Here is a 21,092-nt window from a genome sequence, read left to right as displayed (position 1 = left end):
AAGTACCTTTTCTAGATGTATTCATAGTACGTAGGGTGAATAAACTTAATTTTACGGCTTACAGAAAACCTACGCATAATAATAGATACCTTCACTTCAAATCTAACCATCTTCCACTGTTTAAAGGAGGCGTGGTAATATCTCTTGTGGATAGAGTACTTAATATCTGTTCAGAGCCGTATATTAAATTAAATATTATTACAGACATACTTTTTGGCAACGGGTACCCAATTTTTCTCATAAATACTGTTTTTGCTCAAAGATTAAAGATATATTCTTCTAAAGTCTTAAATCCCACACCAGTAAGTAATTCGAATAAGCCCACAACCACGATTTACCTACCTTATATTCCGAAAATTACTTCTAAATTGAAAAAACTTTGTTTAAAAAATAATTTACGTGTTGTCTTCACAAGTAACTTAAGTACAATGAATCTTCTCAATTGTGGTAAGGATAAAACCCCAGTTACTCGTTTAAGAGGGATGTATCAAAGTATTAAAATCTAAAAATAGGTCCATATCTTTCGATTGAGCTTTAAACAATCATATTTGCTAATGACCTCTAATTAGCCAATGACCTACGAATCAAACAAACTGTCCGCGAGGCAATCAAAATCAAACATAACTTAATTAATAATACATCCCAAAATAGTTACTTGGCTGAATACACATTCAACCCTATGTGATAATAATAATAGTAATAATATTTATTACCCACAAATATACAAAAGTATAAACAGTGGAGTACAAAGAAAAAATTAATAAACAAAGCAAAAACAAAAGTACACGTGACTCAACAATGGCAAGCACAATAAAGCTAATAATATAACAAAAAACAACAACAGTATAATAAAATAGACTAACAGATCAGTAGAACAGACGAAGTAAAGCTGTATTGATAACTAGAAATATTTACAAACACAATATAGACCGCCGCTCATCTTTCGCATTTATCAAATTCATCATTTATTAATAACCCACAAAGATAACCCTATGGAGAAAAGAAAAAGCAAACGAAATTAACAAAACAACCAAAAAAAGAAACTAAATACTTATCCTACATAATACATAAATAACAAGAGAAAATATAACTAAACTAGAAAGATAACTTATAAGAAGAAGAAGATTATGGCAGCATCACCCCATACAGGGAATTATTCTTGAAGAGAGATCGGACATAGCGAGAAAGCCGATTTTGGACGGCCAGGTATGGATTAAGAATGCCATATCTTTCACTAATCCAAGAGTTTCTAGTCCAGGGTGGTAGGCCTCACAAGAACTTACAAAAACGGTAAAAGCATGATCGGATGGTACGTTTGTTCCGATCGGTTAATAGAGCCCAAAACGGGGAAAGACCAATAACATGTGGCTGCACCAGCGCATTGAAAAGTCTTGCTCTGATATGTCTATTATAATTTGTCTTGGTAGATATGAGTAGACCATAAGATTTGCGGATCTTGCTGGTCAAATGTTCAACTAGCAGTGATCTCGGAGATTTCACATCACAACCGATTGGGAGCCCGAGGTAAACTAAAGTAGGCGCTGGTCTAACGACACTATTTCCAAGTCGGATATCAGGAACGTCATCTGAGCTTTGACGGTTGAAAACAACAGTTTCGCTGTTACTTTCGTTAAAAGATAGGTTTATTTCGGAATAAGTGTTTCTTAGAATATCAAAGTTCTTTTCTATCATCCCAAAAGAACGCCTTAAATTCAGTATATCATCGGCATAATTTAACAGTGATATATCTCTACCTCTAAACACAAGACTCATCTCAGCATCTTTTTGTGGTTCTACAACACTATTATTGTAAAGGGTAAGGGAAGAAACTGCACCTTACCGTATGCCTTTTTCTACAGGAACTACTACAGCCGAAATTTGTGGACCATCAATCGTCGGGACTTTAATTCTAACCTTCAGTTTCTTATATAAATTTTGGAGTGGTAGGACGATTGATCTTTCAAGGCCACGTTTGAGCGCACACGACAGTATCTGAGCATGGACGCCAGAATCGAACGCTCGGCATACATCATGACTAGCTGCTATAACCCTTTCCCCTGTCTGGCCACGCTCTAAAAGTACATTACAAATGAGATGGTGAACATGTTCCCTACTAACAGATTGATCAAAACCAAATTGATTATCAGGGCTTTCACAGACTCTACATAACTCATCAATAAAAAGAAAATCAAAAATTTTGCAAAAAACTGCTGCAACTGTTATGGGGTTGTGAGAACTGCATTGAGCAGGATCTTTTCCTTTCTTTCATACCGGCATGACAACCCCAACACAGAAGGAATCTGGCACTAAACCGCAAGTGAAGATCGTCTGGTATAACAGAGTGAGATGCTCAAGGACCCTTTGGCTGCCATGAGCTAAGTGTGTGCCACAAACTCGGTCAATGCCTCGCGAGAACTTCTTCTTTGCTTTAATTATCGCCGCCCGAACATCAGAAACAGTTACCACAAACCCGAGTGAAGGCGATGCTTCACTTAACAGGAGATCAAGGTTATCTTCATATTTCGACACAAGCTGAGCGTCGGGTGCTGCAAATTCTATTTTGTAATAACTATTCCACTGTTCTTTTGTGGGCCAGAGGCTGGGACCGTCGCAATCAGTTCTTTTTTCCTTTTAAGGAAATTCCATACGGCACTTGGCTCACTTTTCAGCGTGTTACTATTTTCGCCCAGAATGGCAGCATTGTGCTTCTGCAGGCATTTGGCAAACTTTCTTTTCAGATAAATCCGCACCGTATTCACAGCACCTGACCGGGGCTTTCCTATATCCATCCACATTTTGTGCCAAAACTTAGAAGCATGACGAAGCTGAGCTAGGAGTGGGTTTTCTTTCCAGCGTGGAACTTCAGTACCAATACGAACCCTGCGTTGTGGTACCGCAGCACTTTCAGTGACTCTCAAAGTATCGATTATTTCCATGCAATATACATTTAAATCAATCTGTTTCTCAGTGATTTCTAGACTGGGATTCGCTTGTAGAAGGTGGTAGGGTACCTTGATCCTTCCCATAATTTCATCACAAACAGACTGGTATACGTCTATATTGATCTTCTTCCAGTCGGATTTCTTACGCCACTTCCTGACTTTGCTGGGACCTATGCTTGGCTGTATAGTTGTATCGAAAGAACAGGATACGGGTAAGTGATCGGAAATGTTGATTGTAGTGTTCACATATTGAGAGGGGAGAGGCAATGTTGTTTGCTTGGTTTGAAGAAAGAAATCAATGGCCAAGGTTGCTCCTGCATTATGGATGTATATAAAACCAAAATCGTTCAAAAGAACCTCAAGACCGGCGAGGGTATTAAGGAAGATTTGTGAACGTGGGTTTGTAACAAACAGATTACAGTCCATGTCACCCGCTAGTATAACGTTTTGTCCCTGTTGTTTTGAACCACTAACTGAACTTGCTAATTTTTTTGCAAGCAATACTGAACTTGCATTCAGACTTAAGGTCTCGGTAGTCAGTTGGCATGTACACTGAGTAAATGACAGTCTCGTTTATTTTGACCGCAACATAATTGTCAGAAGAGGAGTGAAGAGTCGGTAGAAGTTCCGCTCGGGTGAGTATCGCTATACCACCGGATGGCCTACCTTCTCCACTTTGACTGGTTATCGCTTAAAACCCAAATACTTTCAGAAAGTGTTCTTGTATACATAATACGTCACATGACTCCATTAGGCGATACAGAAAAAGCCTTTTATTAATAACACCACCATTTATGTTCCAAGTAGTTATCCTTAAAGTTTGACTGTTCATTTCTTAAGCAGTAGTTTCTGTGCTTCTGGGCATTTACATGAATAACAGGGGTGGCCGGAGGAGCCACAGAGAGCGCATTTCATGAAAAGTTGACAGGGGTTTTCTTTGGAGTTCTGGTGGTCACCAGCGCATTTAGAGCATCTCGGGGAAGCTTTACAGTTATTTGCAGTATGACCGTAGCACTGGCATTTGTAGCACTGGGTAGGCAAAAACTTGTACTCAGTTATGGGTAGACGCTCGTAGCCAATAACAAGGGGATTCTCAGTGGCATACTTTAGGTGGTCACGTGACTCAAACTTTAATCGAAAAGACCTCGTACTTCCTAACTGAACAACTTCTGTACAGTTATTAGCGAGATCGCATAGGTCCCTTTTAGATAGTCCGTCAGGCACTTGGCGTACTATACCGAAAAAGGCAGGACTCTTCACTTTAGAATTAATGGATTGGTCTGCTTTGCTTAATGCGTCTGCTAGAGTATTGGCGGCACCCTTGTCCAACAGAACTACTTGCCATGCATCCCTCCTAGGCCTCAAAACAACTATGCCTGAACAGACACCCCCACAAGCTGTATCCAGGAAATCTTTTCGAGCGTCAGGATTATTCAAGTCTTTTGGTGGATTTTTCACAATAACTGAATAGGACGGTTTTGCGGGTGGGGGAGGTTTCATTTCAAAAATAGTTTGCACGACTGACCTTGCTTTATGGTGCTCAGCAAAGCTTTTAAATTCCATGTAGAGTTCATTAACCTTTCGATTTAACGTAACTGTTGTCTCCCCTGGCACACACGGGACCTGATCTGGCTCGAAAATCAGATAATGAGGTAGGCTTATCTTTTTCTCGTCACAAAGATCAAAAGCTCGAACCATATCGCTTACATTATCAGTCACTTTGAGGCGCTCAGTTACCCTAGTAATAGAAGTGTCAGCCCACAAGATCTTCTTTGCTTCAATTAACATCTCTCCTTTGTAAAAATCGCAAGCAATTTTACGATATTATCAGCTGAACAACCTGCATTTCTAGCCTGTGAAATGAAATTCAACACGGGATTCAAGACAAGTCTTTCACCTGGCATACATCCGGTGAAATTATCAAATTTTATCAAAATTCGTGGGCGGGACCACAATAGTTGTCAGTAAGGGCAAGAGCAAGTCAGGTAGCAATATTCATAAGATGTGTTCACGGCAAAGACTGATTGAAGACTTATCAAGATAATCTTGAATTCTTCTTTAATTCTTGAGGTAGACCGAAACTGTTGGAAGTGCAATACTCAAACCACCTGTTCCCAGCAGTTTAAGGATTAAAATCCCGCCAGTACCAATACGGCCTCTTGATCGTTTGATATTGCTCTCTTCTGCACAGACTATCTCCGGAAGTACGCAAAAAACGGCTATGCTAGCGTATTCTATGCTGTCAAGGAAACACAACGTTCGGCAACTGCGCATTTATAGCAACTTTATACATTGGGAAGAAGAAGAAACACTTGGATTTATTTTGTTTGTTTGGCTAATCCTCTTATTTGGTAGTCCCCATGGGGATAGAGAAAATTTGCTAACTTCAGAATCCAGGTAAGTGGAGTCAAATGCTGAGGGAAACCACTCAAAATAACATTAAAGGATAAATATAAACTGGAAACATCAAATATGAGTAGAAGTAATGTTCTGTCTCACAAATTTAGCCTATAATCCTGTATTCAGTTTTCAGACCACCCAGTTGCAGTTACTGCTGCTAATTTTTTTTTGTAAATAAGATTAATTATAGAAAATAATCAAATCCAAAATAAAACAGAAATAGGAACCCATAAAAACAAGCCCAATCCCAAAAGAACTACAAGATTAGTTGCAGAAAAGGCAAACATTGCAATAAGAAATTATTCTAGTTTTTAATAAATACAGCTAGTGAAATGAATTAACCTTTTTAGCTTGTAAAATGTTAACTTCTATCACACAGTCTTGGCTGGACTTTTTAAGAAGTAATGATGCCAAGGCTATTTTAGAAAACAGATTTTTAACCAAGAACTTTGATTGTAAGTGTTTTTTTTTGTGTTATTTTTTATTATTTTCTTTGCTATAGATGGCCCTTAGATATAGGGATGAAATATTCAAATAGGTTTTGTTCATTTGCTGTCTTGGAAAGAAAAGTCCTCATTATTCTATCTTCTGTTTTTGTATTATATGAACATACAGGCTATCAAAAGGACATGTCAGCAATGGCTAATTGTATTAAATTGAAACTTCCAGGACTTGACAAGAGCGATGTTCAACTGACCAAAAAGCAATGGATTAATACTACTGCTGCTAGTAGTACTATCACTGCTATTACTAGCATTATCAATACTACTACTGTGACTCCTAATATAACTGTGCCTAAAGGTGAATTTTGAGGTAGTCACTATTGTGACTACTTTTACAACTATGTCTTCTGGTACTTAGATGAAATTTTCCAATTTTGGATATGCAGAAACTGTATGGAATTAAATAGAAATACACATTGCCCACACAGGTTGTCAAGTGGACACATCAGAAATTTTTCAGCAATGGTTGATGGTATATTTTGAGCTGAAACTTTCAGCGTGTGTTGAGGGGGATGTTGAAGAAACCAAAGGTGCTATGTAACTAATGCTGTGTCTACTAATGCTGCTACAACTGTTGCTACTGTGCAAGTGAAGTGTATTAAACTGAAGCTTTTAAGCAATATTTAGGCCAATGTTGAACTAAAAAAAAAAAAAAAAAAATTAGAGCATGTAACTTTAAAAAGATGACAAAGCAATATCTGAAGAACAACTTATTTTATTAATTTAGACCTCTAAGGGTAAGTTGTGGGGGATTTTGAGCTAGCCAAACGGCACTATATTTATACTTTTAATGGTACCACTACAGTTAATGTAACTAATGATGCTGATGGTATTAAGGTGAAACTTTTAGGGAATGCTTAGGAGTTTCAATTAAAGGAAAAAACTGTAGGCATGTAGGTTTTCAAGAGGGTATATAAGCAATATCATAGGCAGCACTTCTCTACAATGGCTAGAATTATCATTGAAGCTTTTAAAGCAGCCGATCCAATTCAAAATTTAAAATTCTGGTGCCTTTTTAAGAGTAACAAGAGATTGGAGGGCAAGCAGCCCTTCTCTTAAGCCTATTCATTTTCCAAATGCATCCTGTCACAATTTTGAGACAGTCATTTTGTTCAGTACACAATAGGTACAAACGGTCCAGAAATGTCTTTAGGGATACTAGGCATGTCAACCCCCCTCCAATTATCCAACTGGCCCATAGTGCTTTAAAACTAGATGTTGCTTTAAAAATAAATAAAAAGGCATTGTAGTTATGATTGCTAATAAGACAACTCAGCAATATATTGAGAACAACTGGGGGTATTAATTTAAAACTTTTTTTTACTTCTTCTGGTCTTACAATTACTAGTTGCAAGTTACCACTTCTGCTCTTATAATTTAAATAAATAAAAAGAGTTCAAGTGTATCCAGGTTGTCAAAGAGCATAGATAGAATCTTTTGGGAATGATAATAAGTTATATTTTTCAAGTCAACTTCAGAAGCTATAAAATTAAATTAAAAAATACTGTCTGTGTCAGGAATAAAAATTGTTGAAAAAGTTTCTCCAACATACAAATAGCAACCCTTATTATGAATTATTTTACAAAAAAAAACAAAAAGAGTTTAATTTTTCTTTGAAAAAGAATATGTCAATAGAAACAAAAACCCATTAATTTTAAAAACCTTTTTCAAAGAAAAGTAAATAACTTTGTTAAACCAAGAATGAGTAAAAATGAAACTACCACAAATCATTATCAATAAATAAATGTAACTCAGAAAGAACAATAATTACAATAAATAGCCAAGTCAAACTCAAAACTAGCAAAAAATTTACATGAGTAGGGCTGATAACCCCCATGCCTTTTCAAGACTAGAACACAATTTGTACTTTACTGAAAACAAAACACATTTGAAATGTTTTCACTTTTCTTACTTTTATAAATGAAAAAAAAAATCACAACTTCAAGGAATATAAATATCAGTATATGTCAATTAAACTGACAATCCCTGTTTTTTTTTTTTTTTAATAAAATGCATATTGTGTTCTAGTCTTGAGAAAGTATGGGGTTGTCAGCCCTACTCATGTTAATTTCGGTTTGTTTTGAGTTTGACTTGGGTATTTTTTGTTCATTTTGAGTTTTATTTATTTATTGATTGATTATTATTATTGATTATTATTGACATTATTTATTACTTATTCATTTTTGCTCATTCTTAGCTTAATTGAGCTCTACTTTTATTTGAAAAAACTTGTTTTGTGGAAAAAGTTATTTAAATTATTTCAGTAAAAGGGTATGTCATGTCTCAAGTCTCCTAAAAGCTCAGGAGACTTTCAAAAATGTTTAGAACGTAAGAAGAAATAAAACTGGAAGTAGTCTTATTTGCAGTCGTAGCATTAATAGCCCAGGAAATTTCAATTTAACACCTTTACCTGCTCCTAAGACATTGACAATGCATCTTTCTGACAACCTAGATACACAGTTTCTTTGATTTAGTTCAACTTACCCCTCGTCATATGCCAATCTTTAACCTTGATACCCTTGCCCTTTTTGGACACACCCAGTGTCAAACACTCCTCCCTCTCTTAATGATATTTCTTATGTGTATAAAATTGAAAAACTGCAGGGTTTATATTCCTTGCCTTGGAGGCTGTGGTGGGATCAAATACAAAGAGGTATAATTTCTGAAGTTTTAAGATATTTCAACCAAAATCCTTTGTGCTCCCTGCTATTCATATTTTGCTATAGAAGTTGAAGATGTTTTGCAAGAGGGAAACTTTGATGCTCCAGACTTCATTCATTCTTCTAAACATGAAGATTTTATTTTGAATACTTTACTCACTTTTCACGACCAGCTTAACTTGATATTTACAAACAGGAAGTGGGCTCCACATGCAGTGTAGTTACTAGCCAAATTTCTGGGGGAGGATGGTGAAGTGAGGGATTCTACCAATTATCTGGTCATATTTACGGACTATTTTTTGTCAATATTTAGCATAATGTCCGTTCCAAATGCAATACATAAAATCACTGCACAAGTTGGTAAAACCGCTGATTTTACCGACCAAGATTGAGATTTGGTATATGTCATGTCGCTATTTTCATGTTCTTTATTTATTCAAAAGGAAAATTTTTGCACTAGCTGCAAAATAACAGCAGTCGCCAGTAAAACTACTGTGTTTACCGACTAAGTTTGAGACCTCTGTTGATGACATGTCAGTAATTTTGTGGTCTTTATTTAACCAAACAAAAGATTTTGGCGGCGTCGGAAAAATTGTGGCTCACGATTTTCGAAAATATCATGCCACGATTTTACTGACTTCCCAAAACATTGGGGGGGGGGGGTCTGAAGCTAAGGTTGTTAACCTGAAGCTTTTAAGTAATTTTTAGGCAGACAAAGAACTAAATCAAAATGAACTATGAGCAAGTAGATTGTGAAAACGGTGTAACAGCAAACTCTATGAAACGGCTTACATTATTAATTTGGAACATTCTGGCTATGATATGGCGGATTTTGAACTAGCCTAAAGGCACTATATGTATGCCACTACTACGACTACTATGATTCATTTGGCTAATGAGGCCAAGGGTATTAAGCTGAAACTTTTAGTGAATGTTTTGGGAGAATTTCAATTAAAAAAATACTACGCATGCAGGTTTTCAAGCAGTATTATAGAAGCGCAGGGCTATCACACGGACTTTTAAAATAGTTCATTTGATCAAAAACTAAAAGTTCTAGCGTCCTTTTTAGAGTCAAAAGTGACTTTTAAGGAAAAAAGCCCCCTTCCAAGCTAATAAATGTTCGAAACACCTCAAATCAAATTTTGAGATAGCCATTTTGTTCAGAATAGTTGAAAGGTCTAGTAACTCTGTATCTCAGGATGTCAACCGCCATAATCCTTTGACACTAATACACCTACTAAATCAAATTACTATCCTACTGCTACCACTAGTTTCGAAACAAATCAAAACACGCTACACACATACAGTTTGTCAAGAGGACACATCAGCAGCACCTTTGGAACATTTTAGTACTAAGTTCAACTGACGTTGTGTATTAAGGGAGATGGTGAAGAAAACCAAAGGTGCAATGCAAACTGCTACTCCTGCTACAACTCAAGTTAAAGGTATTAACGCAAAGCTTTCAAGAAAATTATAGATGTATGTTGAACTAAATCAAAATGAACTATGAGCAAGTAGATTGTCAGAAGGGTGGAACACCAACATTTCAGGAAAGGTTTTTATTATTAAGTTGGAACTTTCTGGGTATGATGTGACGGATTTTGGACTAGCCAACAGGGACTGAATATATGCTACTAATACTACTACTACGATTAACTTAGGATCTATTAAATATAAAAACACAAATAAAACATAACTATAGGGACTGATCATTGATCTCTGGGGCCTAAATGTAGCCCCTGGAGAACGTTGAGCATTCATATTAATATACCACTGGTTATTGATAAAACAACAAGGTATTAAACTTTGAAACCGAAAGAATACTGAAAAAAGACACTGATAAGCATTTAAAAAAGGCACAAATAAAAAGGCATGCTAAAAAGGCACTAAAGAATACTGAAAAAAGGCATTAAAGAAAAAAAATCCTCCTAAACATTATCCATTTGTTCTAGTAGAAATAAGATGCTTTTTATGGTTCTAGGCGTCTACCTCTCCGGAAAAATATCCAACCACATAAACTTCCCCCCTTAGAAAATACCCTCCACGGAAAATACACCCCCCACGAAGGAAAATACGCAGATATGTTCTTCGATTCCTTTGTGTTGAGTCGAGATCCATTTTTCCTGGAGTTCAGCTTAAAAAGCTTCAGAAATTTATGTAATCTGCTCCAGGGCTTGACTAGTAATGAAAATATCGTCATAATAGTATATTAAAGACAATAATTGACGATAAAAGCAATGAGTACAGTCAAAGATATTGAGCGTTGATATCAGAATTGTTGAAAAGACCAGGCGGTGGGACTACTCCTTGATAGACCCCCTTCTTCACTGGAAAAAATCTACTATGAAATTCAGGTGGCATATCTTCATCAGGCGGACGCGTAATTTGGAATACGAATTCAAAAGAGAATATACGTCAGGATGGTTCAGTCAACGTTTATTAAAACATCAATAAGACCAAGCAAAATATAAATTTAATTTTTTCGAGGGAGGGGACGAAAGAAGATTGTTCCCTTACTTTTTTCTGTATTTAACTTTTAACTATATTTTCTGTGCATAAGTCTCCTAACACTATTTTCTGTGTATCAGTACTCTTGTACCAGGAACGTGGGGGTGTAAGTTCAGGTGGTACAAAAACCTCAGTTTCGGGCTGCTATGTACATACTTTCGGCCCAGCAGATAGTTTTCAGTTAATTTTTTAAATCAGGTCTCTTAGTCTAAGATACAAATCTAAAACTGGCGAAAGTATAAACTTTTGTCAGTAGACCTTCTCGTAGGCCTTCTAACAAATACCATACTTTGAAATAAAATATTAGGCCCATGCATAAATGCGTGTAATCACACATATGTTTACAACAAACATCATACAGTACCCTTTAAAATCTTTCTCAGAGAAATGCAATATAAAGAGCCATGTTACCTTATTTTGTCATAGAAGCCTCTTCTGATGACACTCCAACAAACACGTAAATACTATTTATTAATTTAAAGGATTTACAAAAAATAAAATAGAAAAAATTACAAAATGAAAAAGAAACAAAACAATCAAATCGCTGCAATAAGAATAAAATGAAATGTACCGAACTTTTTTTAAACAGATTTTTTTTTCTACTGATTTTATTTAGCAGTGTTCATGTTTTTGTTTAGTTAGCAAAAACAAGTAAAAAGTATTCTTCGCCATGAAAGAATCAACTGATAAATTTTTTAACAATAAATTTGGCAGGACTCGAGAAATCCAAAAGTCAACCTTCTTAAGCAGTCGCCATTCAGAAGAATTCGTCGGTCAAAGTCTCCATACCAGACTGTTCACAGGAAGCAGATTAACAGGCAACAGCCAGGGATAGATTTGCTAGCCACTAAGATGGATCTAGCGCGAATTTTAATCTTCTACGTGGCTGGAGCCATCACAACCTCTACAATAGGATGCTCTGATCAATAAATACATGAAATACATACCTTTAAATACATTGAAGTATTCCATATAAATAGAAAAAAGAAATATTACAATTTAAAACTACTGAAAACATAGCTCCTTGTAGCATTTGCCACTTTCCAAAAAAAATTTTTGACGGGACTCATGATGGCCTGTCTTGCATTTTCCACCTCTGAGCCAGTAGGCCTAAGCATCGGATTGCAATACTTGATGTTACATACAAAAATATTTAATTAATTCCTACTCCCCTTCCCTACCTCTTTCTACATTTACCTGAAAACCCATGCACGTTTAGCAGTTTGGACATTAAATCAGCTATGATGGCCTCAGCCCCTATCACTATCTGCAGAACGACTCGCCCTCTCCCCTTCATGGTAGCTGATACGCAATTACAGATCACCAAATTTAATTTTATTATAAAAAAGGTGAATCAAATTCGCGAAATCCAGTACTGCTACCCTGTGGCATTACTTCCACTGCAGCTTTGAAGCGTAAAATACATGTTTTAAATACTGTTACGATCACCCTGGGAAAAAACAATAGACCTGCATCCAGATGAAAATTTTTTGTTTCTTCTAGAAACAAAAAATGTAAAATTCTACATTTTGTAACATTGCTTGCTGTTTTGGGAGTGTTTTGCTCTTTTTTTGAAAACAGGGTACATTTTCTTGGATTTATAACTTTTTTGGGCGATAATAAACTGAATGGATTTTGTACTAATTTAAAAAACTTTTTTCATAAGACAAGTTTTCCAAAGAAAAGTAAAGAGCTCCATTAAGCCAAGAATGAGCAAAAATAAAGACAGATAATTTTAAAAGTCAATTATGCTTATTTGAGTCAAACTCAAATAAGCAAAAATTAACATAAGTAGGGCTGATACTATGACCAGAACACAATTTGTGCTTTACTGAAAAAAAAAAAAAACACAACAAAACAACAAACAACAAATGACCGTGGATTTTCAGTTAAATTGACATATACTGACATATCTTCGTTAAGGTTTTCATATTTTTTTTCATTTATGAAAGTAAGAAAGGTGAAAACATTTCAAACATATTTTGTTTTCAGTAAAGCGCAAACTGTGTTTTAGTCTTGAGAAGGCTTGTGCTGTTTTGGGGTGGGGTAGGGGTATCCGCCCTTCGATCATTTTCAATTTTAAAAAGGTACTATAACTTCTGATTACCAATCCAATGAGCCCCTTCCAAATTTTATACGATCACCCTTTCAATGAAAACATGTGCCCTCAAGGCATTACTTACATCCCTTGCCCTGAGGGCTGTGGTGGGGGAGGGGGTTGTGATCTTCAAAGACAGAATTTTTGGACTTTTCAATTACGTTGAACAAAATGGCTATCTCAAAATTTTGATTGTATGTGACTGGGGAAATGGTGGGCATGAGAGAGGGGTTAGTTATCCTTCAATCACTTTTTGATATGAAAAGGGGCACTAGTCCTTAATTTTCAATCGAATGAGCACTTTTTGAATTTCCTACGACAATAAACGTTCATCTAAAAATTTCTGTCAGATGCATTTCGGGAAAGTACAAGGTATGTAGGGGTGAGGGTATCCACCCTCCAATCACTCTGAATTTTAAAAAGGACACTACAATTGCTGATTAGCGATCCAATGAGCCCCCTTCGAAGTTTATACGAGTATTCTTTCTATATAAACCTTAAATGCCCCCAGGGTATAAGTTACAACTTATGCCCTGAGGGCTGTTGGGGGCTGTCATCCTCAAAGACGGGATCTTTCAACTACGTTGAACAAAATTGCTATCTCAAAATTTTGATTGAATGTGTTTGGGGAAATGGTAGGTGTGGGAGGGAGTTTAGTTGCCCTCCAATCACTTTTAACTATTAAAAAGGGCACTAGCCCTTTCAATTTCCAATGGAATGAGCTCTTTTCGAAGTTTCTAGACGACTCCTTCGATACAAAGTTCCCTGGTCCAAAAAAAAAAAAAATTACATTGTGCCCACATCACTCAGTTGCATTGGAGTATCGAAACAAAGAGGGTCTACACTACATGGCCATTGTTAAACCAAAATGTGGTATCTTTGCAGGCAGGGTGAGTTTTGAGTATGGGCCCATAGAAATGTAAAGATCTTGGCAGAAACCCACTTTAGGGGCTTTAAGATTTTGGAAATCTGTCGATCTAGGGATGATACATGAAGCTTCTAGGCATGAAGAAAAGCACAAAATATCCTCTCGGAGGATGTTTTTAAGTTCTAAGAGGGAGATGTTTTAAGAAGGTGTTTAAAGACAAGTCTAGACTGTTACAATCTTTGGGAAGCAATAAATATTTCCGCAATTTTGGTTTGAGTCGGATTTTCCTGATCAGACTCCTAGTGGATTAAGATCAAATGTAGAATAATACGTAATGCATAAATATATTATTGGCTAAATGGATTGACCCCTTTAACAGGAGTCTTCGACGTTTAAAATTTTCTCAGATTTGTTTTATTTTTCATGCAAAGTTAGTCACTCTTTTATTTGATTTTTTTCTAAACGTATTTATAAATAAACTTGCTCCTAAGAAAACACATCTTCAAATATACTCGTCTGCCCCTCACCCAAAACCAGTATTTTGGTATCTCCTCCCCCCAGGAAAATTTTCTATGGACGCCCTTGAGAAGAAGGTGGGGTAGACCCCAAAAGTTTACATTGTGCGATACCAGTGGGAACGATCATTTTGTTTTAAATAATTAGAATTTATCACCGGTTTGATTATGTAACTAGGAGAGTCGTGCCAAAAAGACTGGTTTGGTGCTAATCTGTCGTTTATTGTTTGGGCGAGCCCTCTTGACAAAGAAAAAAAAATCAAGATGCGTCTATGTTTCAGATTGGACTCGCTACAGCTACAGTGTTAATGCGTATTTTGAATATCCTATATACAAAATGGCACCTGCGTTAAGTAAAGATTTACCTGATATAGAGGTACTGTTTTACTTCATAAAAAAATTATATGTTAGACTATGTTACCTTTCCATTTTTGATGTTTGAAATGAAAATATTAATTGCAGATAAAAATTTGTGAAAATAAATTTGATAATTTCATCTGAATTCCAACATAAATATATAGTATATAATACAACGTAAATACATAGGTAAATATATCACAGTTCATATGATTGACTTACCAATAAAGTGAACATACCATTCGATGCCTTTTTTATGCTCTTTACGAATATAATAGTCGCTTCTATCGCAAATTCAAATTTAAGCACTTTTTGACCTAATCTAAGCTAACCTAACCTTATAAATAATTTTGGCCCTGAGAAAATGTAGTATTATTTTGTCGAAAACGACCAAGAAAATGGTGCTGAGAAAACATAGTATTATTTTGTCGGAAACGGCCGATAACTCGTACTTTAATTGAAAATTCGTCATTTTTAAGAGCTCAAAAAGTGCTTAAATTTGAATTTGCGATAGAAGTGATTATTATGTTCGTAAAGAACATAAAAAAGGCATTAAGCGGTATGTTCACTTTATTGGTAAGTCAATTATATGAACTGTGATATATTTACCAATACATAGATTAAGTCAGATTTGCGTTTATATTAGACAGTATCAGATAAGGATACCAGATAAGAATACCAAGAGGAGGTTTGAACCTACAATAATAGATTGGCTGCTATTGAGAAAGAAGCATGTTAAAAAAAAGACTCGTACTTCATAAATTGCTGAATAATTGTAGCTAACGCATTTTGTATGCAGCTCTGCTATACTTCATCCGTAAATTGGATCTACTGGGACGAAACAAAAACCAGAAAAACAATAATGACAAGTGGTGGATTGTGTACAAAATGTATAATTCGGGCTGTATAATTGCACATTAGGGGTTGGGTGTAAAGTATAGGGGAGCTCCACGCACAATGTGTTAGCTACAATTATTCTGCATAATATGAAGTAAGAATTGTTTTCTTTACGTCTCTGTTTCTCAATAAGCTCTAAATTAGACATTTACCTACCTTATTGTTAAAGAAAATCTTTTCATAGTAGAACACCTGCTTTTTCCCCTTCTCTGACTTAAAATCCCGAATACAGACCTGTGCGCTGGGGGGGGGGGCGATAGGCTGCACGTCATGTCATCTTATATACACTAGAGGCAATATAAATAACATTTTATCTTGGAGTTTGAAGCAAAAAAGTATTTGAATATTTTCAGAAAAAATATTTTTTTTCTGAAGGAAGTTAAGAGTGAAAAATAAAAACAAACAAAAATTATTTATTCGTAATTCATTCAACATATATCTGCAAATTGGTTAAAAAAAACTTAGTATTTCCCTAAATTTAAAAAATGTTGAAAAACTAGCGCTTTACTGAAAAGGATACTTACGTGTTATAGCGACCATACCCAAGACGCAAAGTTAGGTTAATCCTACTGAAGAATGATCAAATATATCAAATACATCACACATCAACATATGATGGAAGTATATAACTTTGTAACAAAATTAGGAAACTACAACAGTGAATTATGGAAAGCAGGCCACCCAGGATTTTCGACCTCCCCCCCAAATGTTTGTATGACTCATAAAAACGTAACGAAAATGTATATGAACAATTTTTTTCCATCATTCCCTCGTTTTTCTTTTTATTTTAATTTAGTGCATGTGTTCCCACACTTTTTGAACTAATTGTTCGAAGTAACGTTTTAATTCAGGCTTAAAAAAAGATGTTGTTGGTTTTCCAAAACTGATGAATTTTTTAGCAGTATAATTATCTGGAACCGGTCGGAAATTCGTCTCAAATGACAATTTTCATTAAAATGAAACTATAAGAAACTGGAATCTTCCTATATTCGAACGGCAGGATAATTTATTATTCTATTTTATATGACTTTCTAGATGAACAGTTATTTTCTAGATAAATTATTGTATAGTAAAATCGTTTTTATAGTCATATTTTGGTATTATATAACAGGTTTCCGAATATTTTTTCCAAGGTTCTTAAGAAGGTTTAAAATTCAAGTTATTTGGATTTAGCTTAGACTTCTGATCATGCTTGGATCTTTATTAACACCCAATTTATTAAACGCATTATATTAAATACCTAACCTAACCAACTCTACATACTAAATATTAAATTAAAATATACCTACATAGTAGTTTATTTCACTGTGACTAGGCTAATTATCTCCGAATACAGACAGAGAAACCAGTTTTACTCAGATCAAGAACAACAGTGTGGTTGGTATAACACCTAAGTCCAACTAACTTATAAGGCTCTTAAATTGTCTTTACTTGTCATGAGATCAGTAAATTTCAGCATACAATTTTGATTCTCTGGAAGCCTCAAGTAAGACGAGTTTTCAGTAAAGCGCTAATCTTTTAAAATGCTACAAATTTAGAGAAATATCACGAATCTGTTTTTCCGAACCATATATTCTGCATAAACTGCGAAGCAATAAATTTTGTTCGTTTTGAGTTTCATCTTCGCCCTTAACTTCCATCAGAAATACTTTGCTTTTTTTTATTAATTTTGTCCATTTTTAGGTTTAGAAATATGCACAATAAACCGTACACAAATATTTTTCTTTCAAGGTGATGCAGCGAACGAAGTAAAAACTCAAGTTTTTATTAAAATAGGGCAATGTGCATATTAGGTTTTACTTTACATCCTCATAAGCTTTTCCTACAAATTTTTTTTTTAATATGAAGTCCGAGGGGTACATTATCTCAGATACCATTGAGAAGTTAAAGATGAAAAATACTGTCATTTACAGAATTCAGTCCTACATAAAATATATAGAGATTAAAATACCAAAGGAGGTTAAAAATCATTTATATTCGTATTTAATATAATTTACAAAATTCAGATCATTACTATTACAATGTTTCTGCTGCATTACTGCAAAAATTTAGAGTGTCTCATAAAAAAATATACTCTTGTTATTTTTTCTCCTTAGAATTCATCATTTTAGAAGAATTAAATCATTTGACAAAAAAAGGAAAAAAAGGAAAAACAAATAAACGAAAAATTCAAAATTTGATTAGTGCAAGCTACAATTTAAGACTTTAATTCACTTACTGGAGAGTTAAATTTAAAGAAGATATAGAGGTTCATTATCTTTGCGTCAATTTAAATTTTTACCATCATTTTAGAGATAAAGGAGAGGGAACAATCGTGAATTCTTAAGGGTAAAAGCAATGTCTAGAAGGTTTCCAGGTTTTTTTGAAATTCCTTTAAATTTCCTTTCGTAATAAACTTTAACTATTGAACACGTGTCGAAATAATATTTTCAAACAGTTCGTGGTAACGAACTGTAGTAAGGAGCGACCCGGCTCAATAGTAAACGAAACTCTAAAAAACGGAATTTCGATGCTAAAAGATATATAAAAAGAATCGGATTTTTATGCTGATTTTAAATATATAAGTTTCATCAAATTTAGTCTTTGTCATCAAAAGTTACGAGCCTGAGAAAATTTGCTTTATTTTGGAAAATAGGGGGAAACACCCCCTAAAATTTATAGGATCTTAACGAAAATCACACAATCACACCAATCACACAGGTCCAATCTACAAAAATGTGGGATTTCGTATTTTTTGCCAGAAGACAAATCACGGTTGCGTGTTTATTTGTTTGTTTGTTTGTTTGTTTTTTTTCCCCAGGGGTCATCGTATCGACCAAGTGGTCCTAGAGTGTTGCAAGAGGGCTCATTCTAACGGAAATGAAATGTTCTAGTGCCCTTTTTAAGCGACCAAAAAAATTGGAGGGCACCTAGGCCCCCTCCCACGGTCATTTTTTCCCAAAGTCAACGGATCAAAATTTTGAGATAGCCATTTTTTTCTGCATAGTCGAAAACCATAATAACAATGTCTTTGGGGATGACTTACCCCCCCCCCCCCCACAGTCCCTGGGGGAGGGGCTGCAAGTTACAAACTTCGACCAATGTTTACATACAGTAATGGTTATTGGGAAGTGTACCGACGTTTTCAGGTTTTTTTTTTGGTTTGGGTGTGGGGTTCAGGCGATGGGGCTATATGGGAGGATCTTTCCTTGGAGGAATATTTCATGGGGGAAGAGGAATTCAATGAAAAGGGCACAGGATTTTCTATCATTACTATTAAAAAAAAAACAATGAAAATATAAACATGAAAAAGTTTTTTCAATTGATAGTAAGGAGAAGCATTAAAACTTAAAACGAACAGAGAATATTACGCATATGAGGGGTTCTAAAAATACTTTAGCATAAAGAGCGAGGTATTTAGGAGGAGATAAATACTTCGCTCTTTATGCTAAATTATTTTTAGTAATTTCAACTATTTATTCTACAGCCTTTCTGATTTAGGGGTCATTCTTAAAGAATTGGGACAAAACTTAAGATTTAGCGTGAAGAGCGAGGTATTAACGAGGGGACAAACCCCCTCATATATATAATCAAAAATATAAGAATATAAACGTTTGTTACGTAAGTTAATTCTTAAGTTACGTATATTTTTTACTAATAAAAACGTTCGTTAAAAATTAAAAGTTCTAGTTGCCTTTTTAAGTAACCGAAAAATTGGAGGGCAACTAGGCCTCCTTCTCCACCCCTTATTTCTCAAAATCTTCTGATCAAAACTAAGAGAAAGCCATTTAGCCAAAAAAAGAATTAATATGCAAATTTCATTTTAATAATTTATGTACGGAGAGCCAAAATCAGACATGAATTAATTCAAAAACTTTCAGAAATTAAATAAAAAAACAAGTTTTTTGAAATGAAAGTAAGGAGCGACATTAAAACTTAAAAGAACAGAAATTGCTCCGTATATGAAAGGGGCTTTTCCAGTTTTTTATTGTTTTAAAAAGTAGAGTGGCGAGAAAGAATCTAATTTTAGCTCAAGGAGCGGGGCGTCGAGGAGGAAAAGCCCCTTTCATATACGGAGTAATTTCTGTTCGTTTTAAGTTTTAATGTCGCTCCTTACTTTCATTAAATAAAAAAAAACAAGTTTTTTCAACTGAAAGTAAGGAGTGACATCAAAACTTAAAACGCACAGAAATTACTTCGTATATGAAAGAGGCTGCTTCCTCATCAACGCCCCGCTCTTTACGCTAAAGTTTTTACTGTTTTAGAAAGAAGAATTGAGAGAAAGAGTCAAACTTTAGCGTAAAGAGCGGGGCGTTGATGAGGAAGCAGCCTCTTTCATATACGAAGTAATTTCTGTGCGTTTTAAGTTTTGATGTCACTCCTTACTTTCAGTTGAAAAAACTTGTTTTTTTTATTTAATTTCTGAACGTTTTTGAATCAATGCATGTTTTTATTTTGGCTCTCCGCAGAGGAATAATCAAAACGAAATTTGCATATTTTTTTTTTTTTGGCTCAATGGCTTTCTCATAATTTTGATCGAATGATTTTGAGAAAAAAAGAGCGGGGGACGAAGCCTAGTTGCCCCCCGATTTTTTGGTTAATTAAAAAGGCAACTAGAACTTTTAATTTTTTACGAATCTTTTTATTGGTAAAAGATTTACGTAACTTATAAATTAGCTTACGTAAAGAACTTTTGTATTCTCATGTTTTTATTACATATATGAGGGGATTCGCCCCATCGTCAGTACCTCGCTCTTTACACTAAAGCTTAAATTTTATCCCAATTCATTAAGAATGACCCCCTGAATCACAAAAGCCGTAGAATAAGTAGTTGAAATTACCGAAAATACTTTAGCGTAAAGAGCGAGGTATTAGAAGGAGGTGAGCCCCTCATATGGGTAATAATTTCTGTTTGTTTTAAGTTTTATTGCTGTTCCTTACTTCCAGCTGAAAAAGCTTTTTCACTTTTATTTTTTAATTGTTTTTTTTTTAAATAATGCTAGTAAATCCTGCTCTCCCTTTATGGAAATTTTCTTCTCCCATTACAAATTCTCGAAGGAAAGTTCCCCCAGCATATTCCCCTCTTCTCAACCCCTCCCCCAAACCAAAAAAATCCTCCTGAAAACGCCTGTATACTTCCCAATAACCATTACTATATGTAAGCACAGGTCAAAGTTTGTAACTTGTTGCCCCTCCCACGGGGACTGTGGGGGAGTAAGCCGTCCCCAAAGACATAGTTATAAGGTTTTTCGACTACGCTGAATAAAATGGCTATCTCAGAATTTTGATCCGTTGACTTTGGGAAAATAATTAGCGTGGGAGGGGGCCTAGGTGCCCTCCAATTTTTTGGTCACTTAATAAGGGC

At 35.1% G+C, this 21,092-nt stretch overlaps 1 protein-coding gene across 2 annotated transcripts in view; it reads left to right on the top strand.

Annotated features, from left to right (window-relative positions):
- The first annotated feature begins 5,222 nt into the window (after positions 1–5,222).
- The window catches only part of LOC136031370 (dihydropyrimidine dehydrogenase [NADP(+)]-like), a 79,576-nt gene continuing 63,706 nt past the window's right edge, over positions 5,223–21,092 (top strand). Inside the window, exons 1-2 of one of the 2 annotated variants that reach the window (XM_065710874.1) lie at positions 5,232–5,339; positions 14,776–14,870. In XM_065710874.1, coding sequence (XP_065566946.1) covers positions 14,832–14,870 — 39 coding nt within the window. In that variant the 5' untranslated portion in view covers positions 5,232–5,339; positions 14,776–14,831. Of the gene's footprint in view, positions 5,340–14,775; positions 14,871–21,092 lie in introns of both variants that reach the window. The other variant, XM_065710875.1, reaches the window with a different exon arrangement.

The sequence above is a fragment of the Artemia franciscana genome, chromosome 9 (genome assembly GCF_032884065.1).
Source record: "Artemia franciscana chromosome 9, ASM3288406v1, whole genome shotgun sequence".
Classification (NCBI taxonomy): Eukaryota; Metazoa; Arthropoda; class Branchiopoda; order Anostraca; family Artemiidae; genus Artemia; species Artemia franciscana.
The sequence above is the reverse complement of the archived record's forward strand: the minus strand, read 5'-3'. Positions and strand labels throughout refer to the sequence as shown.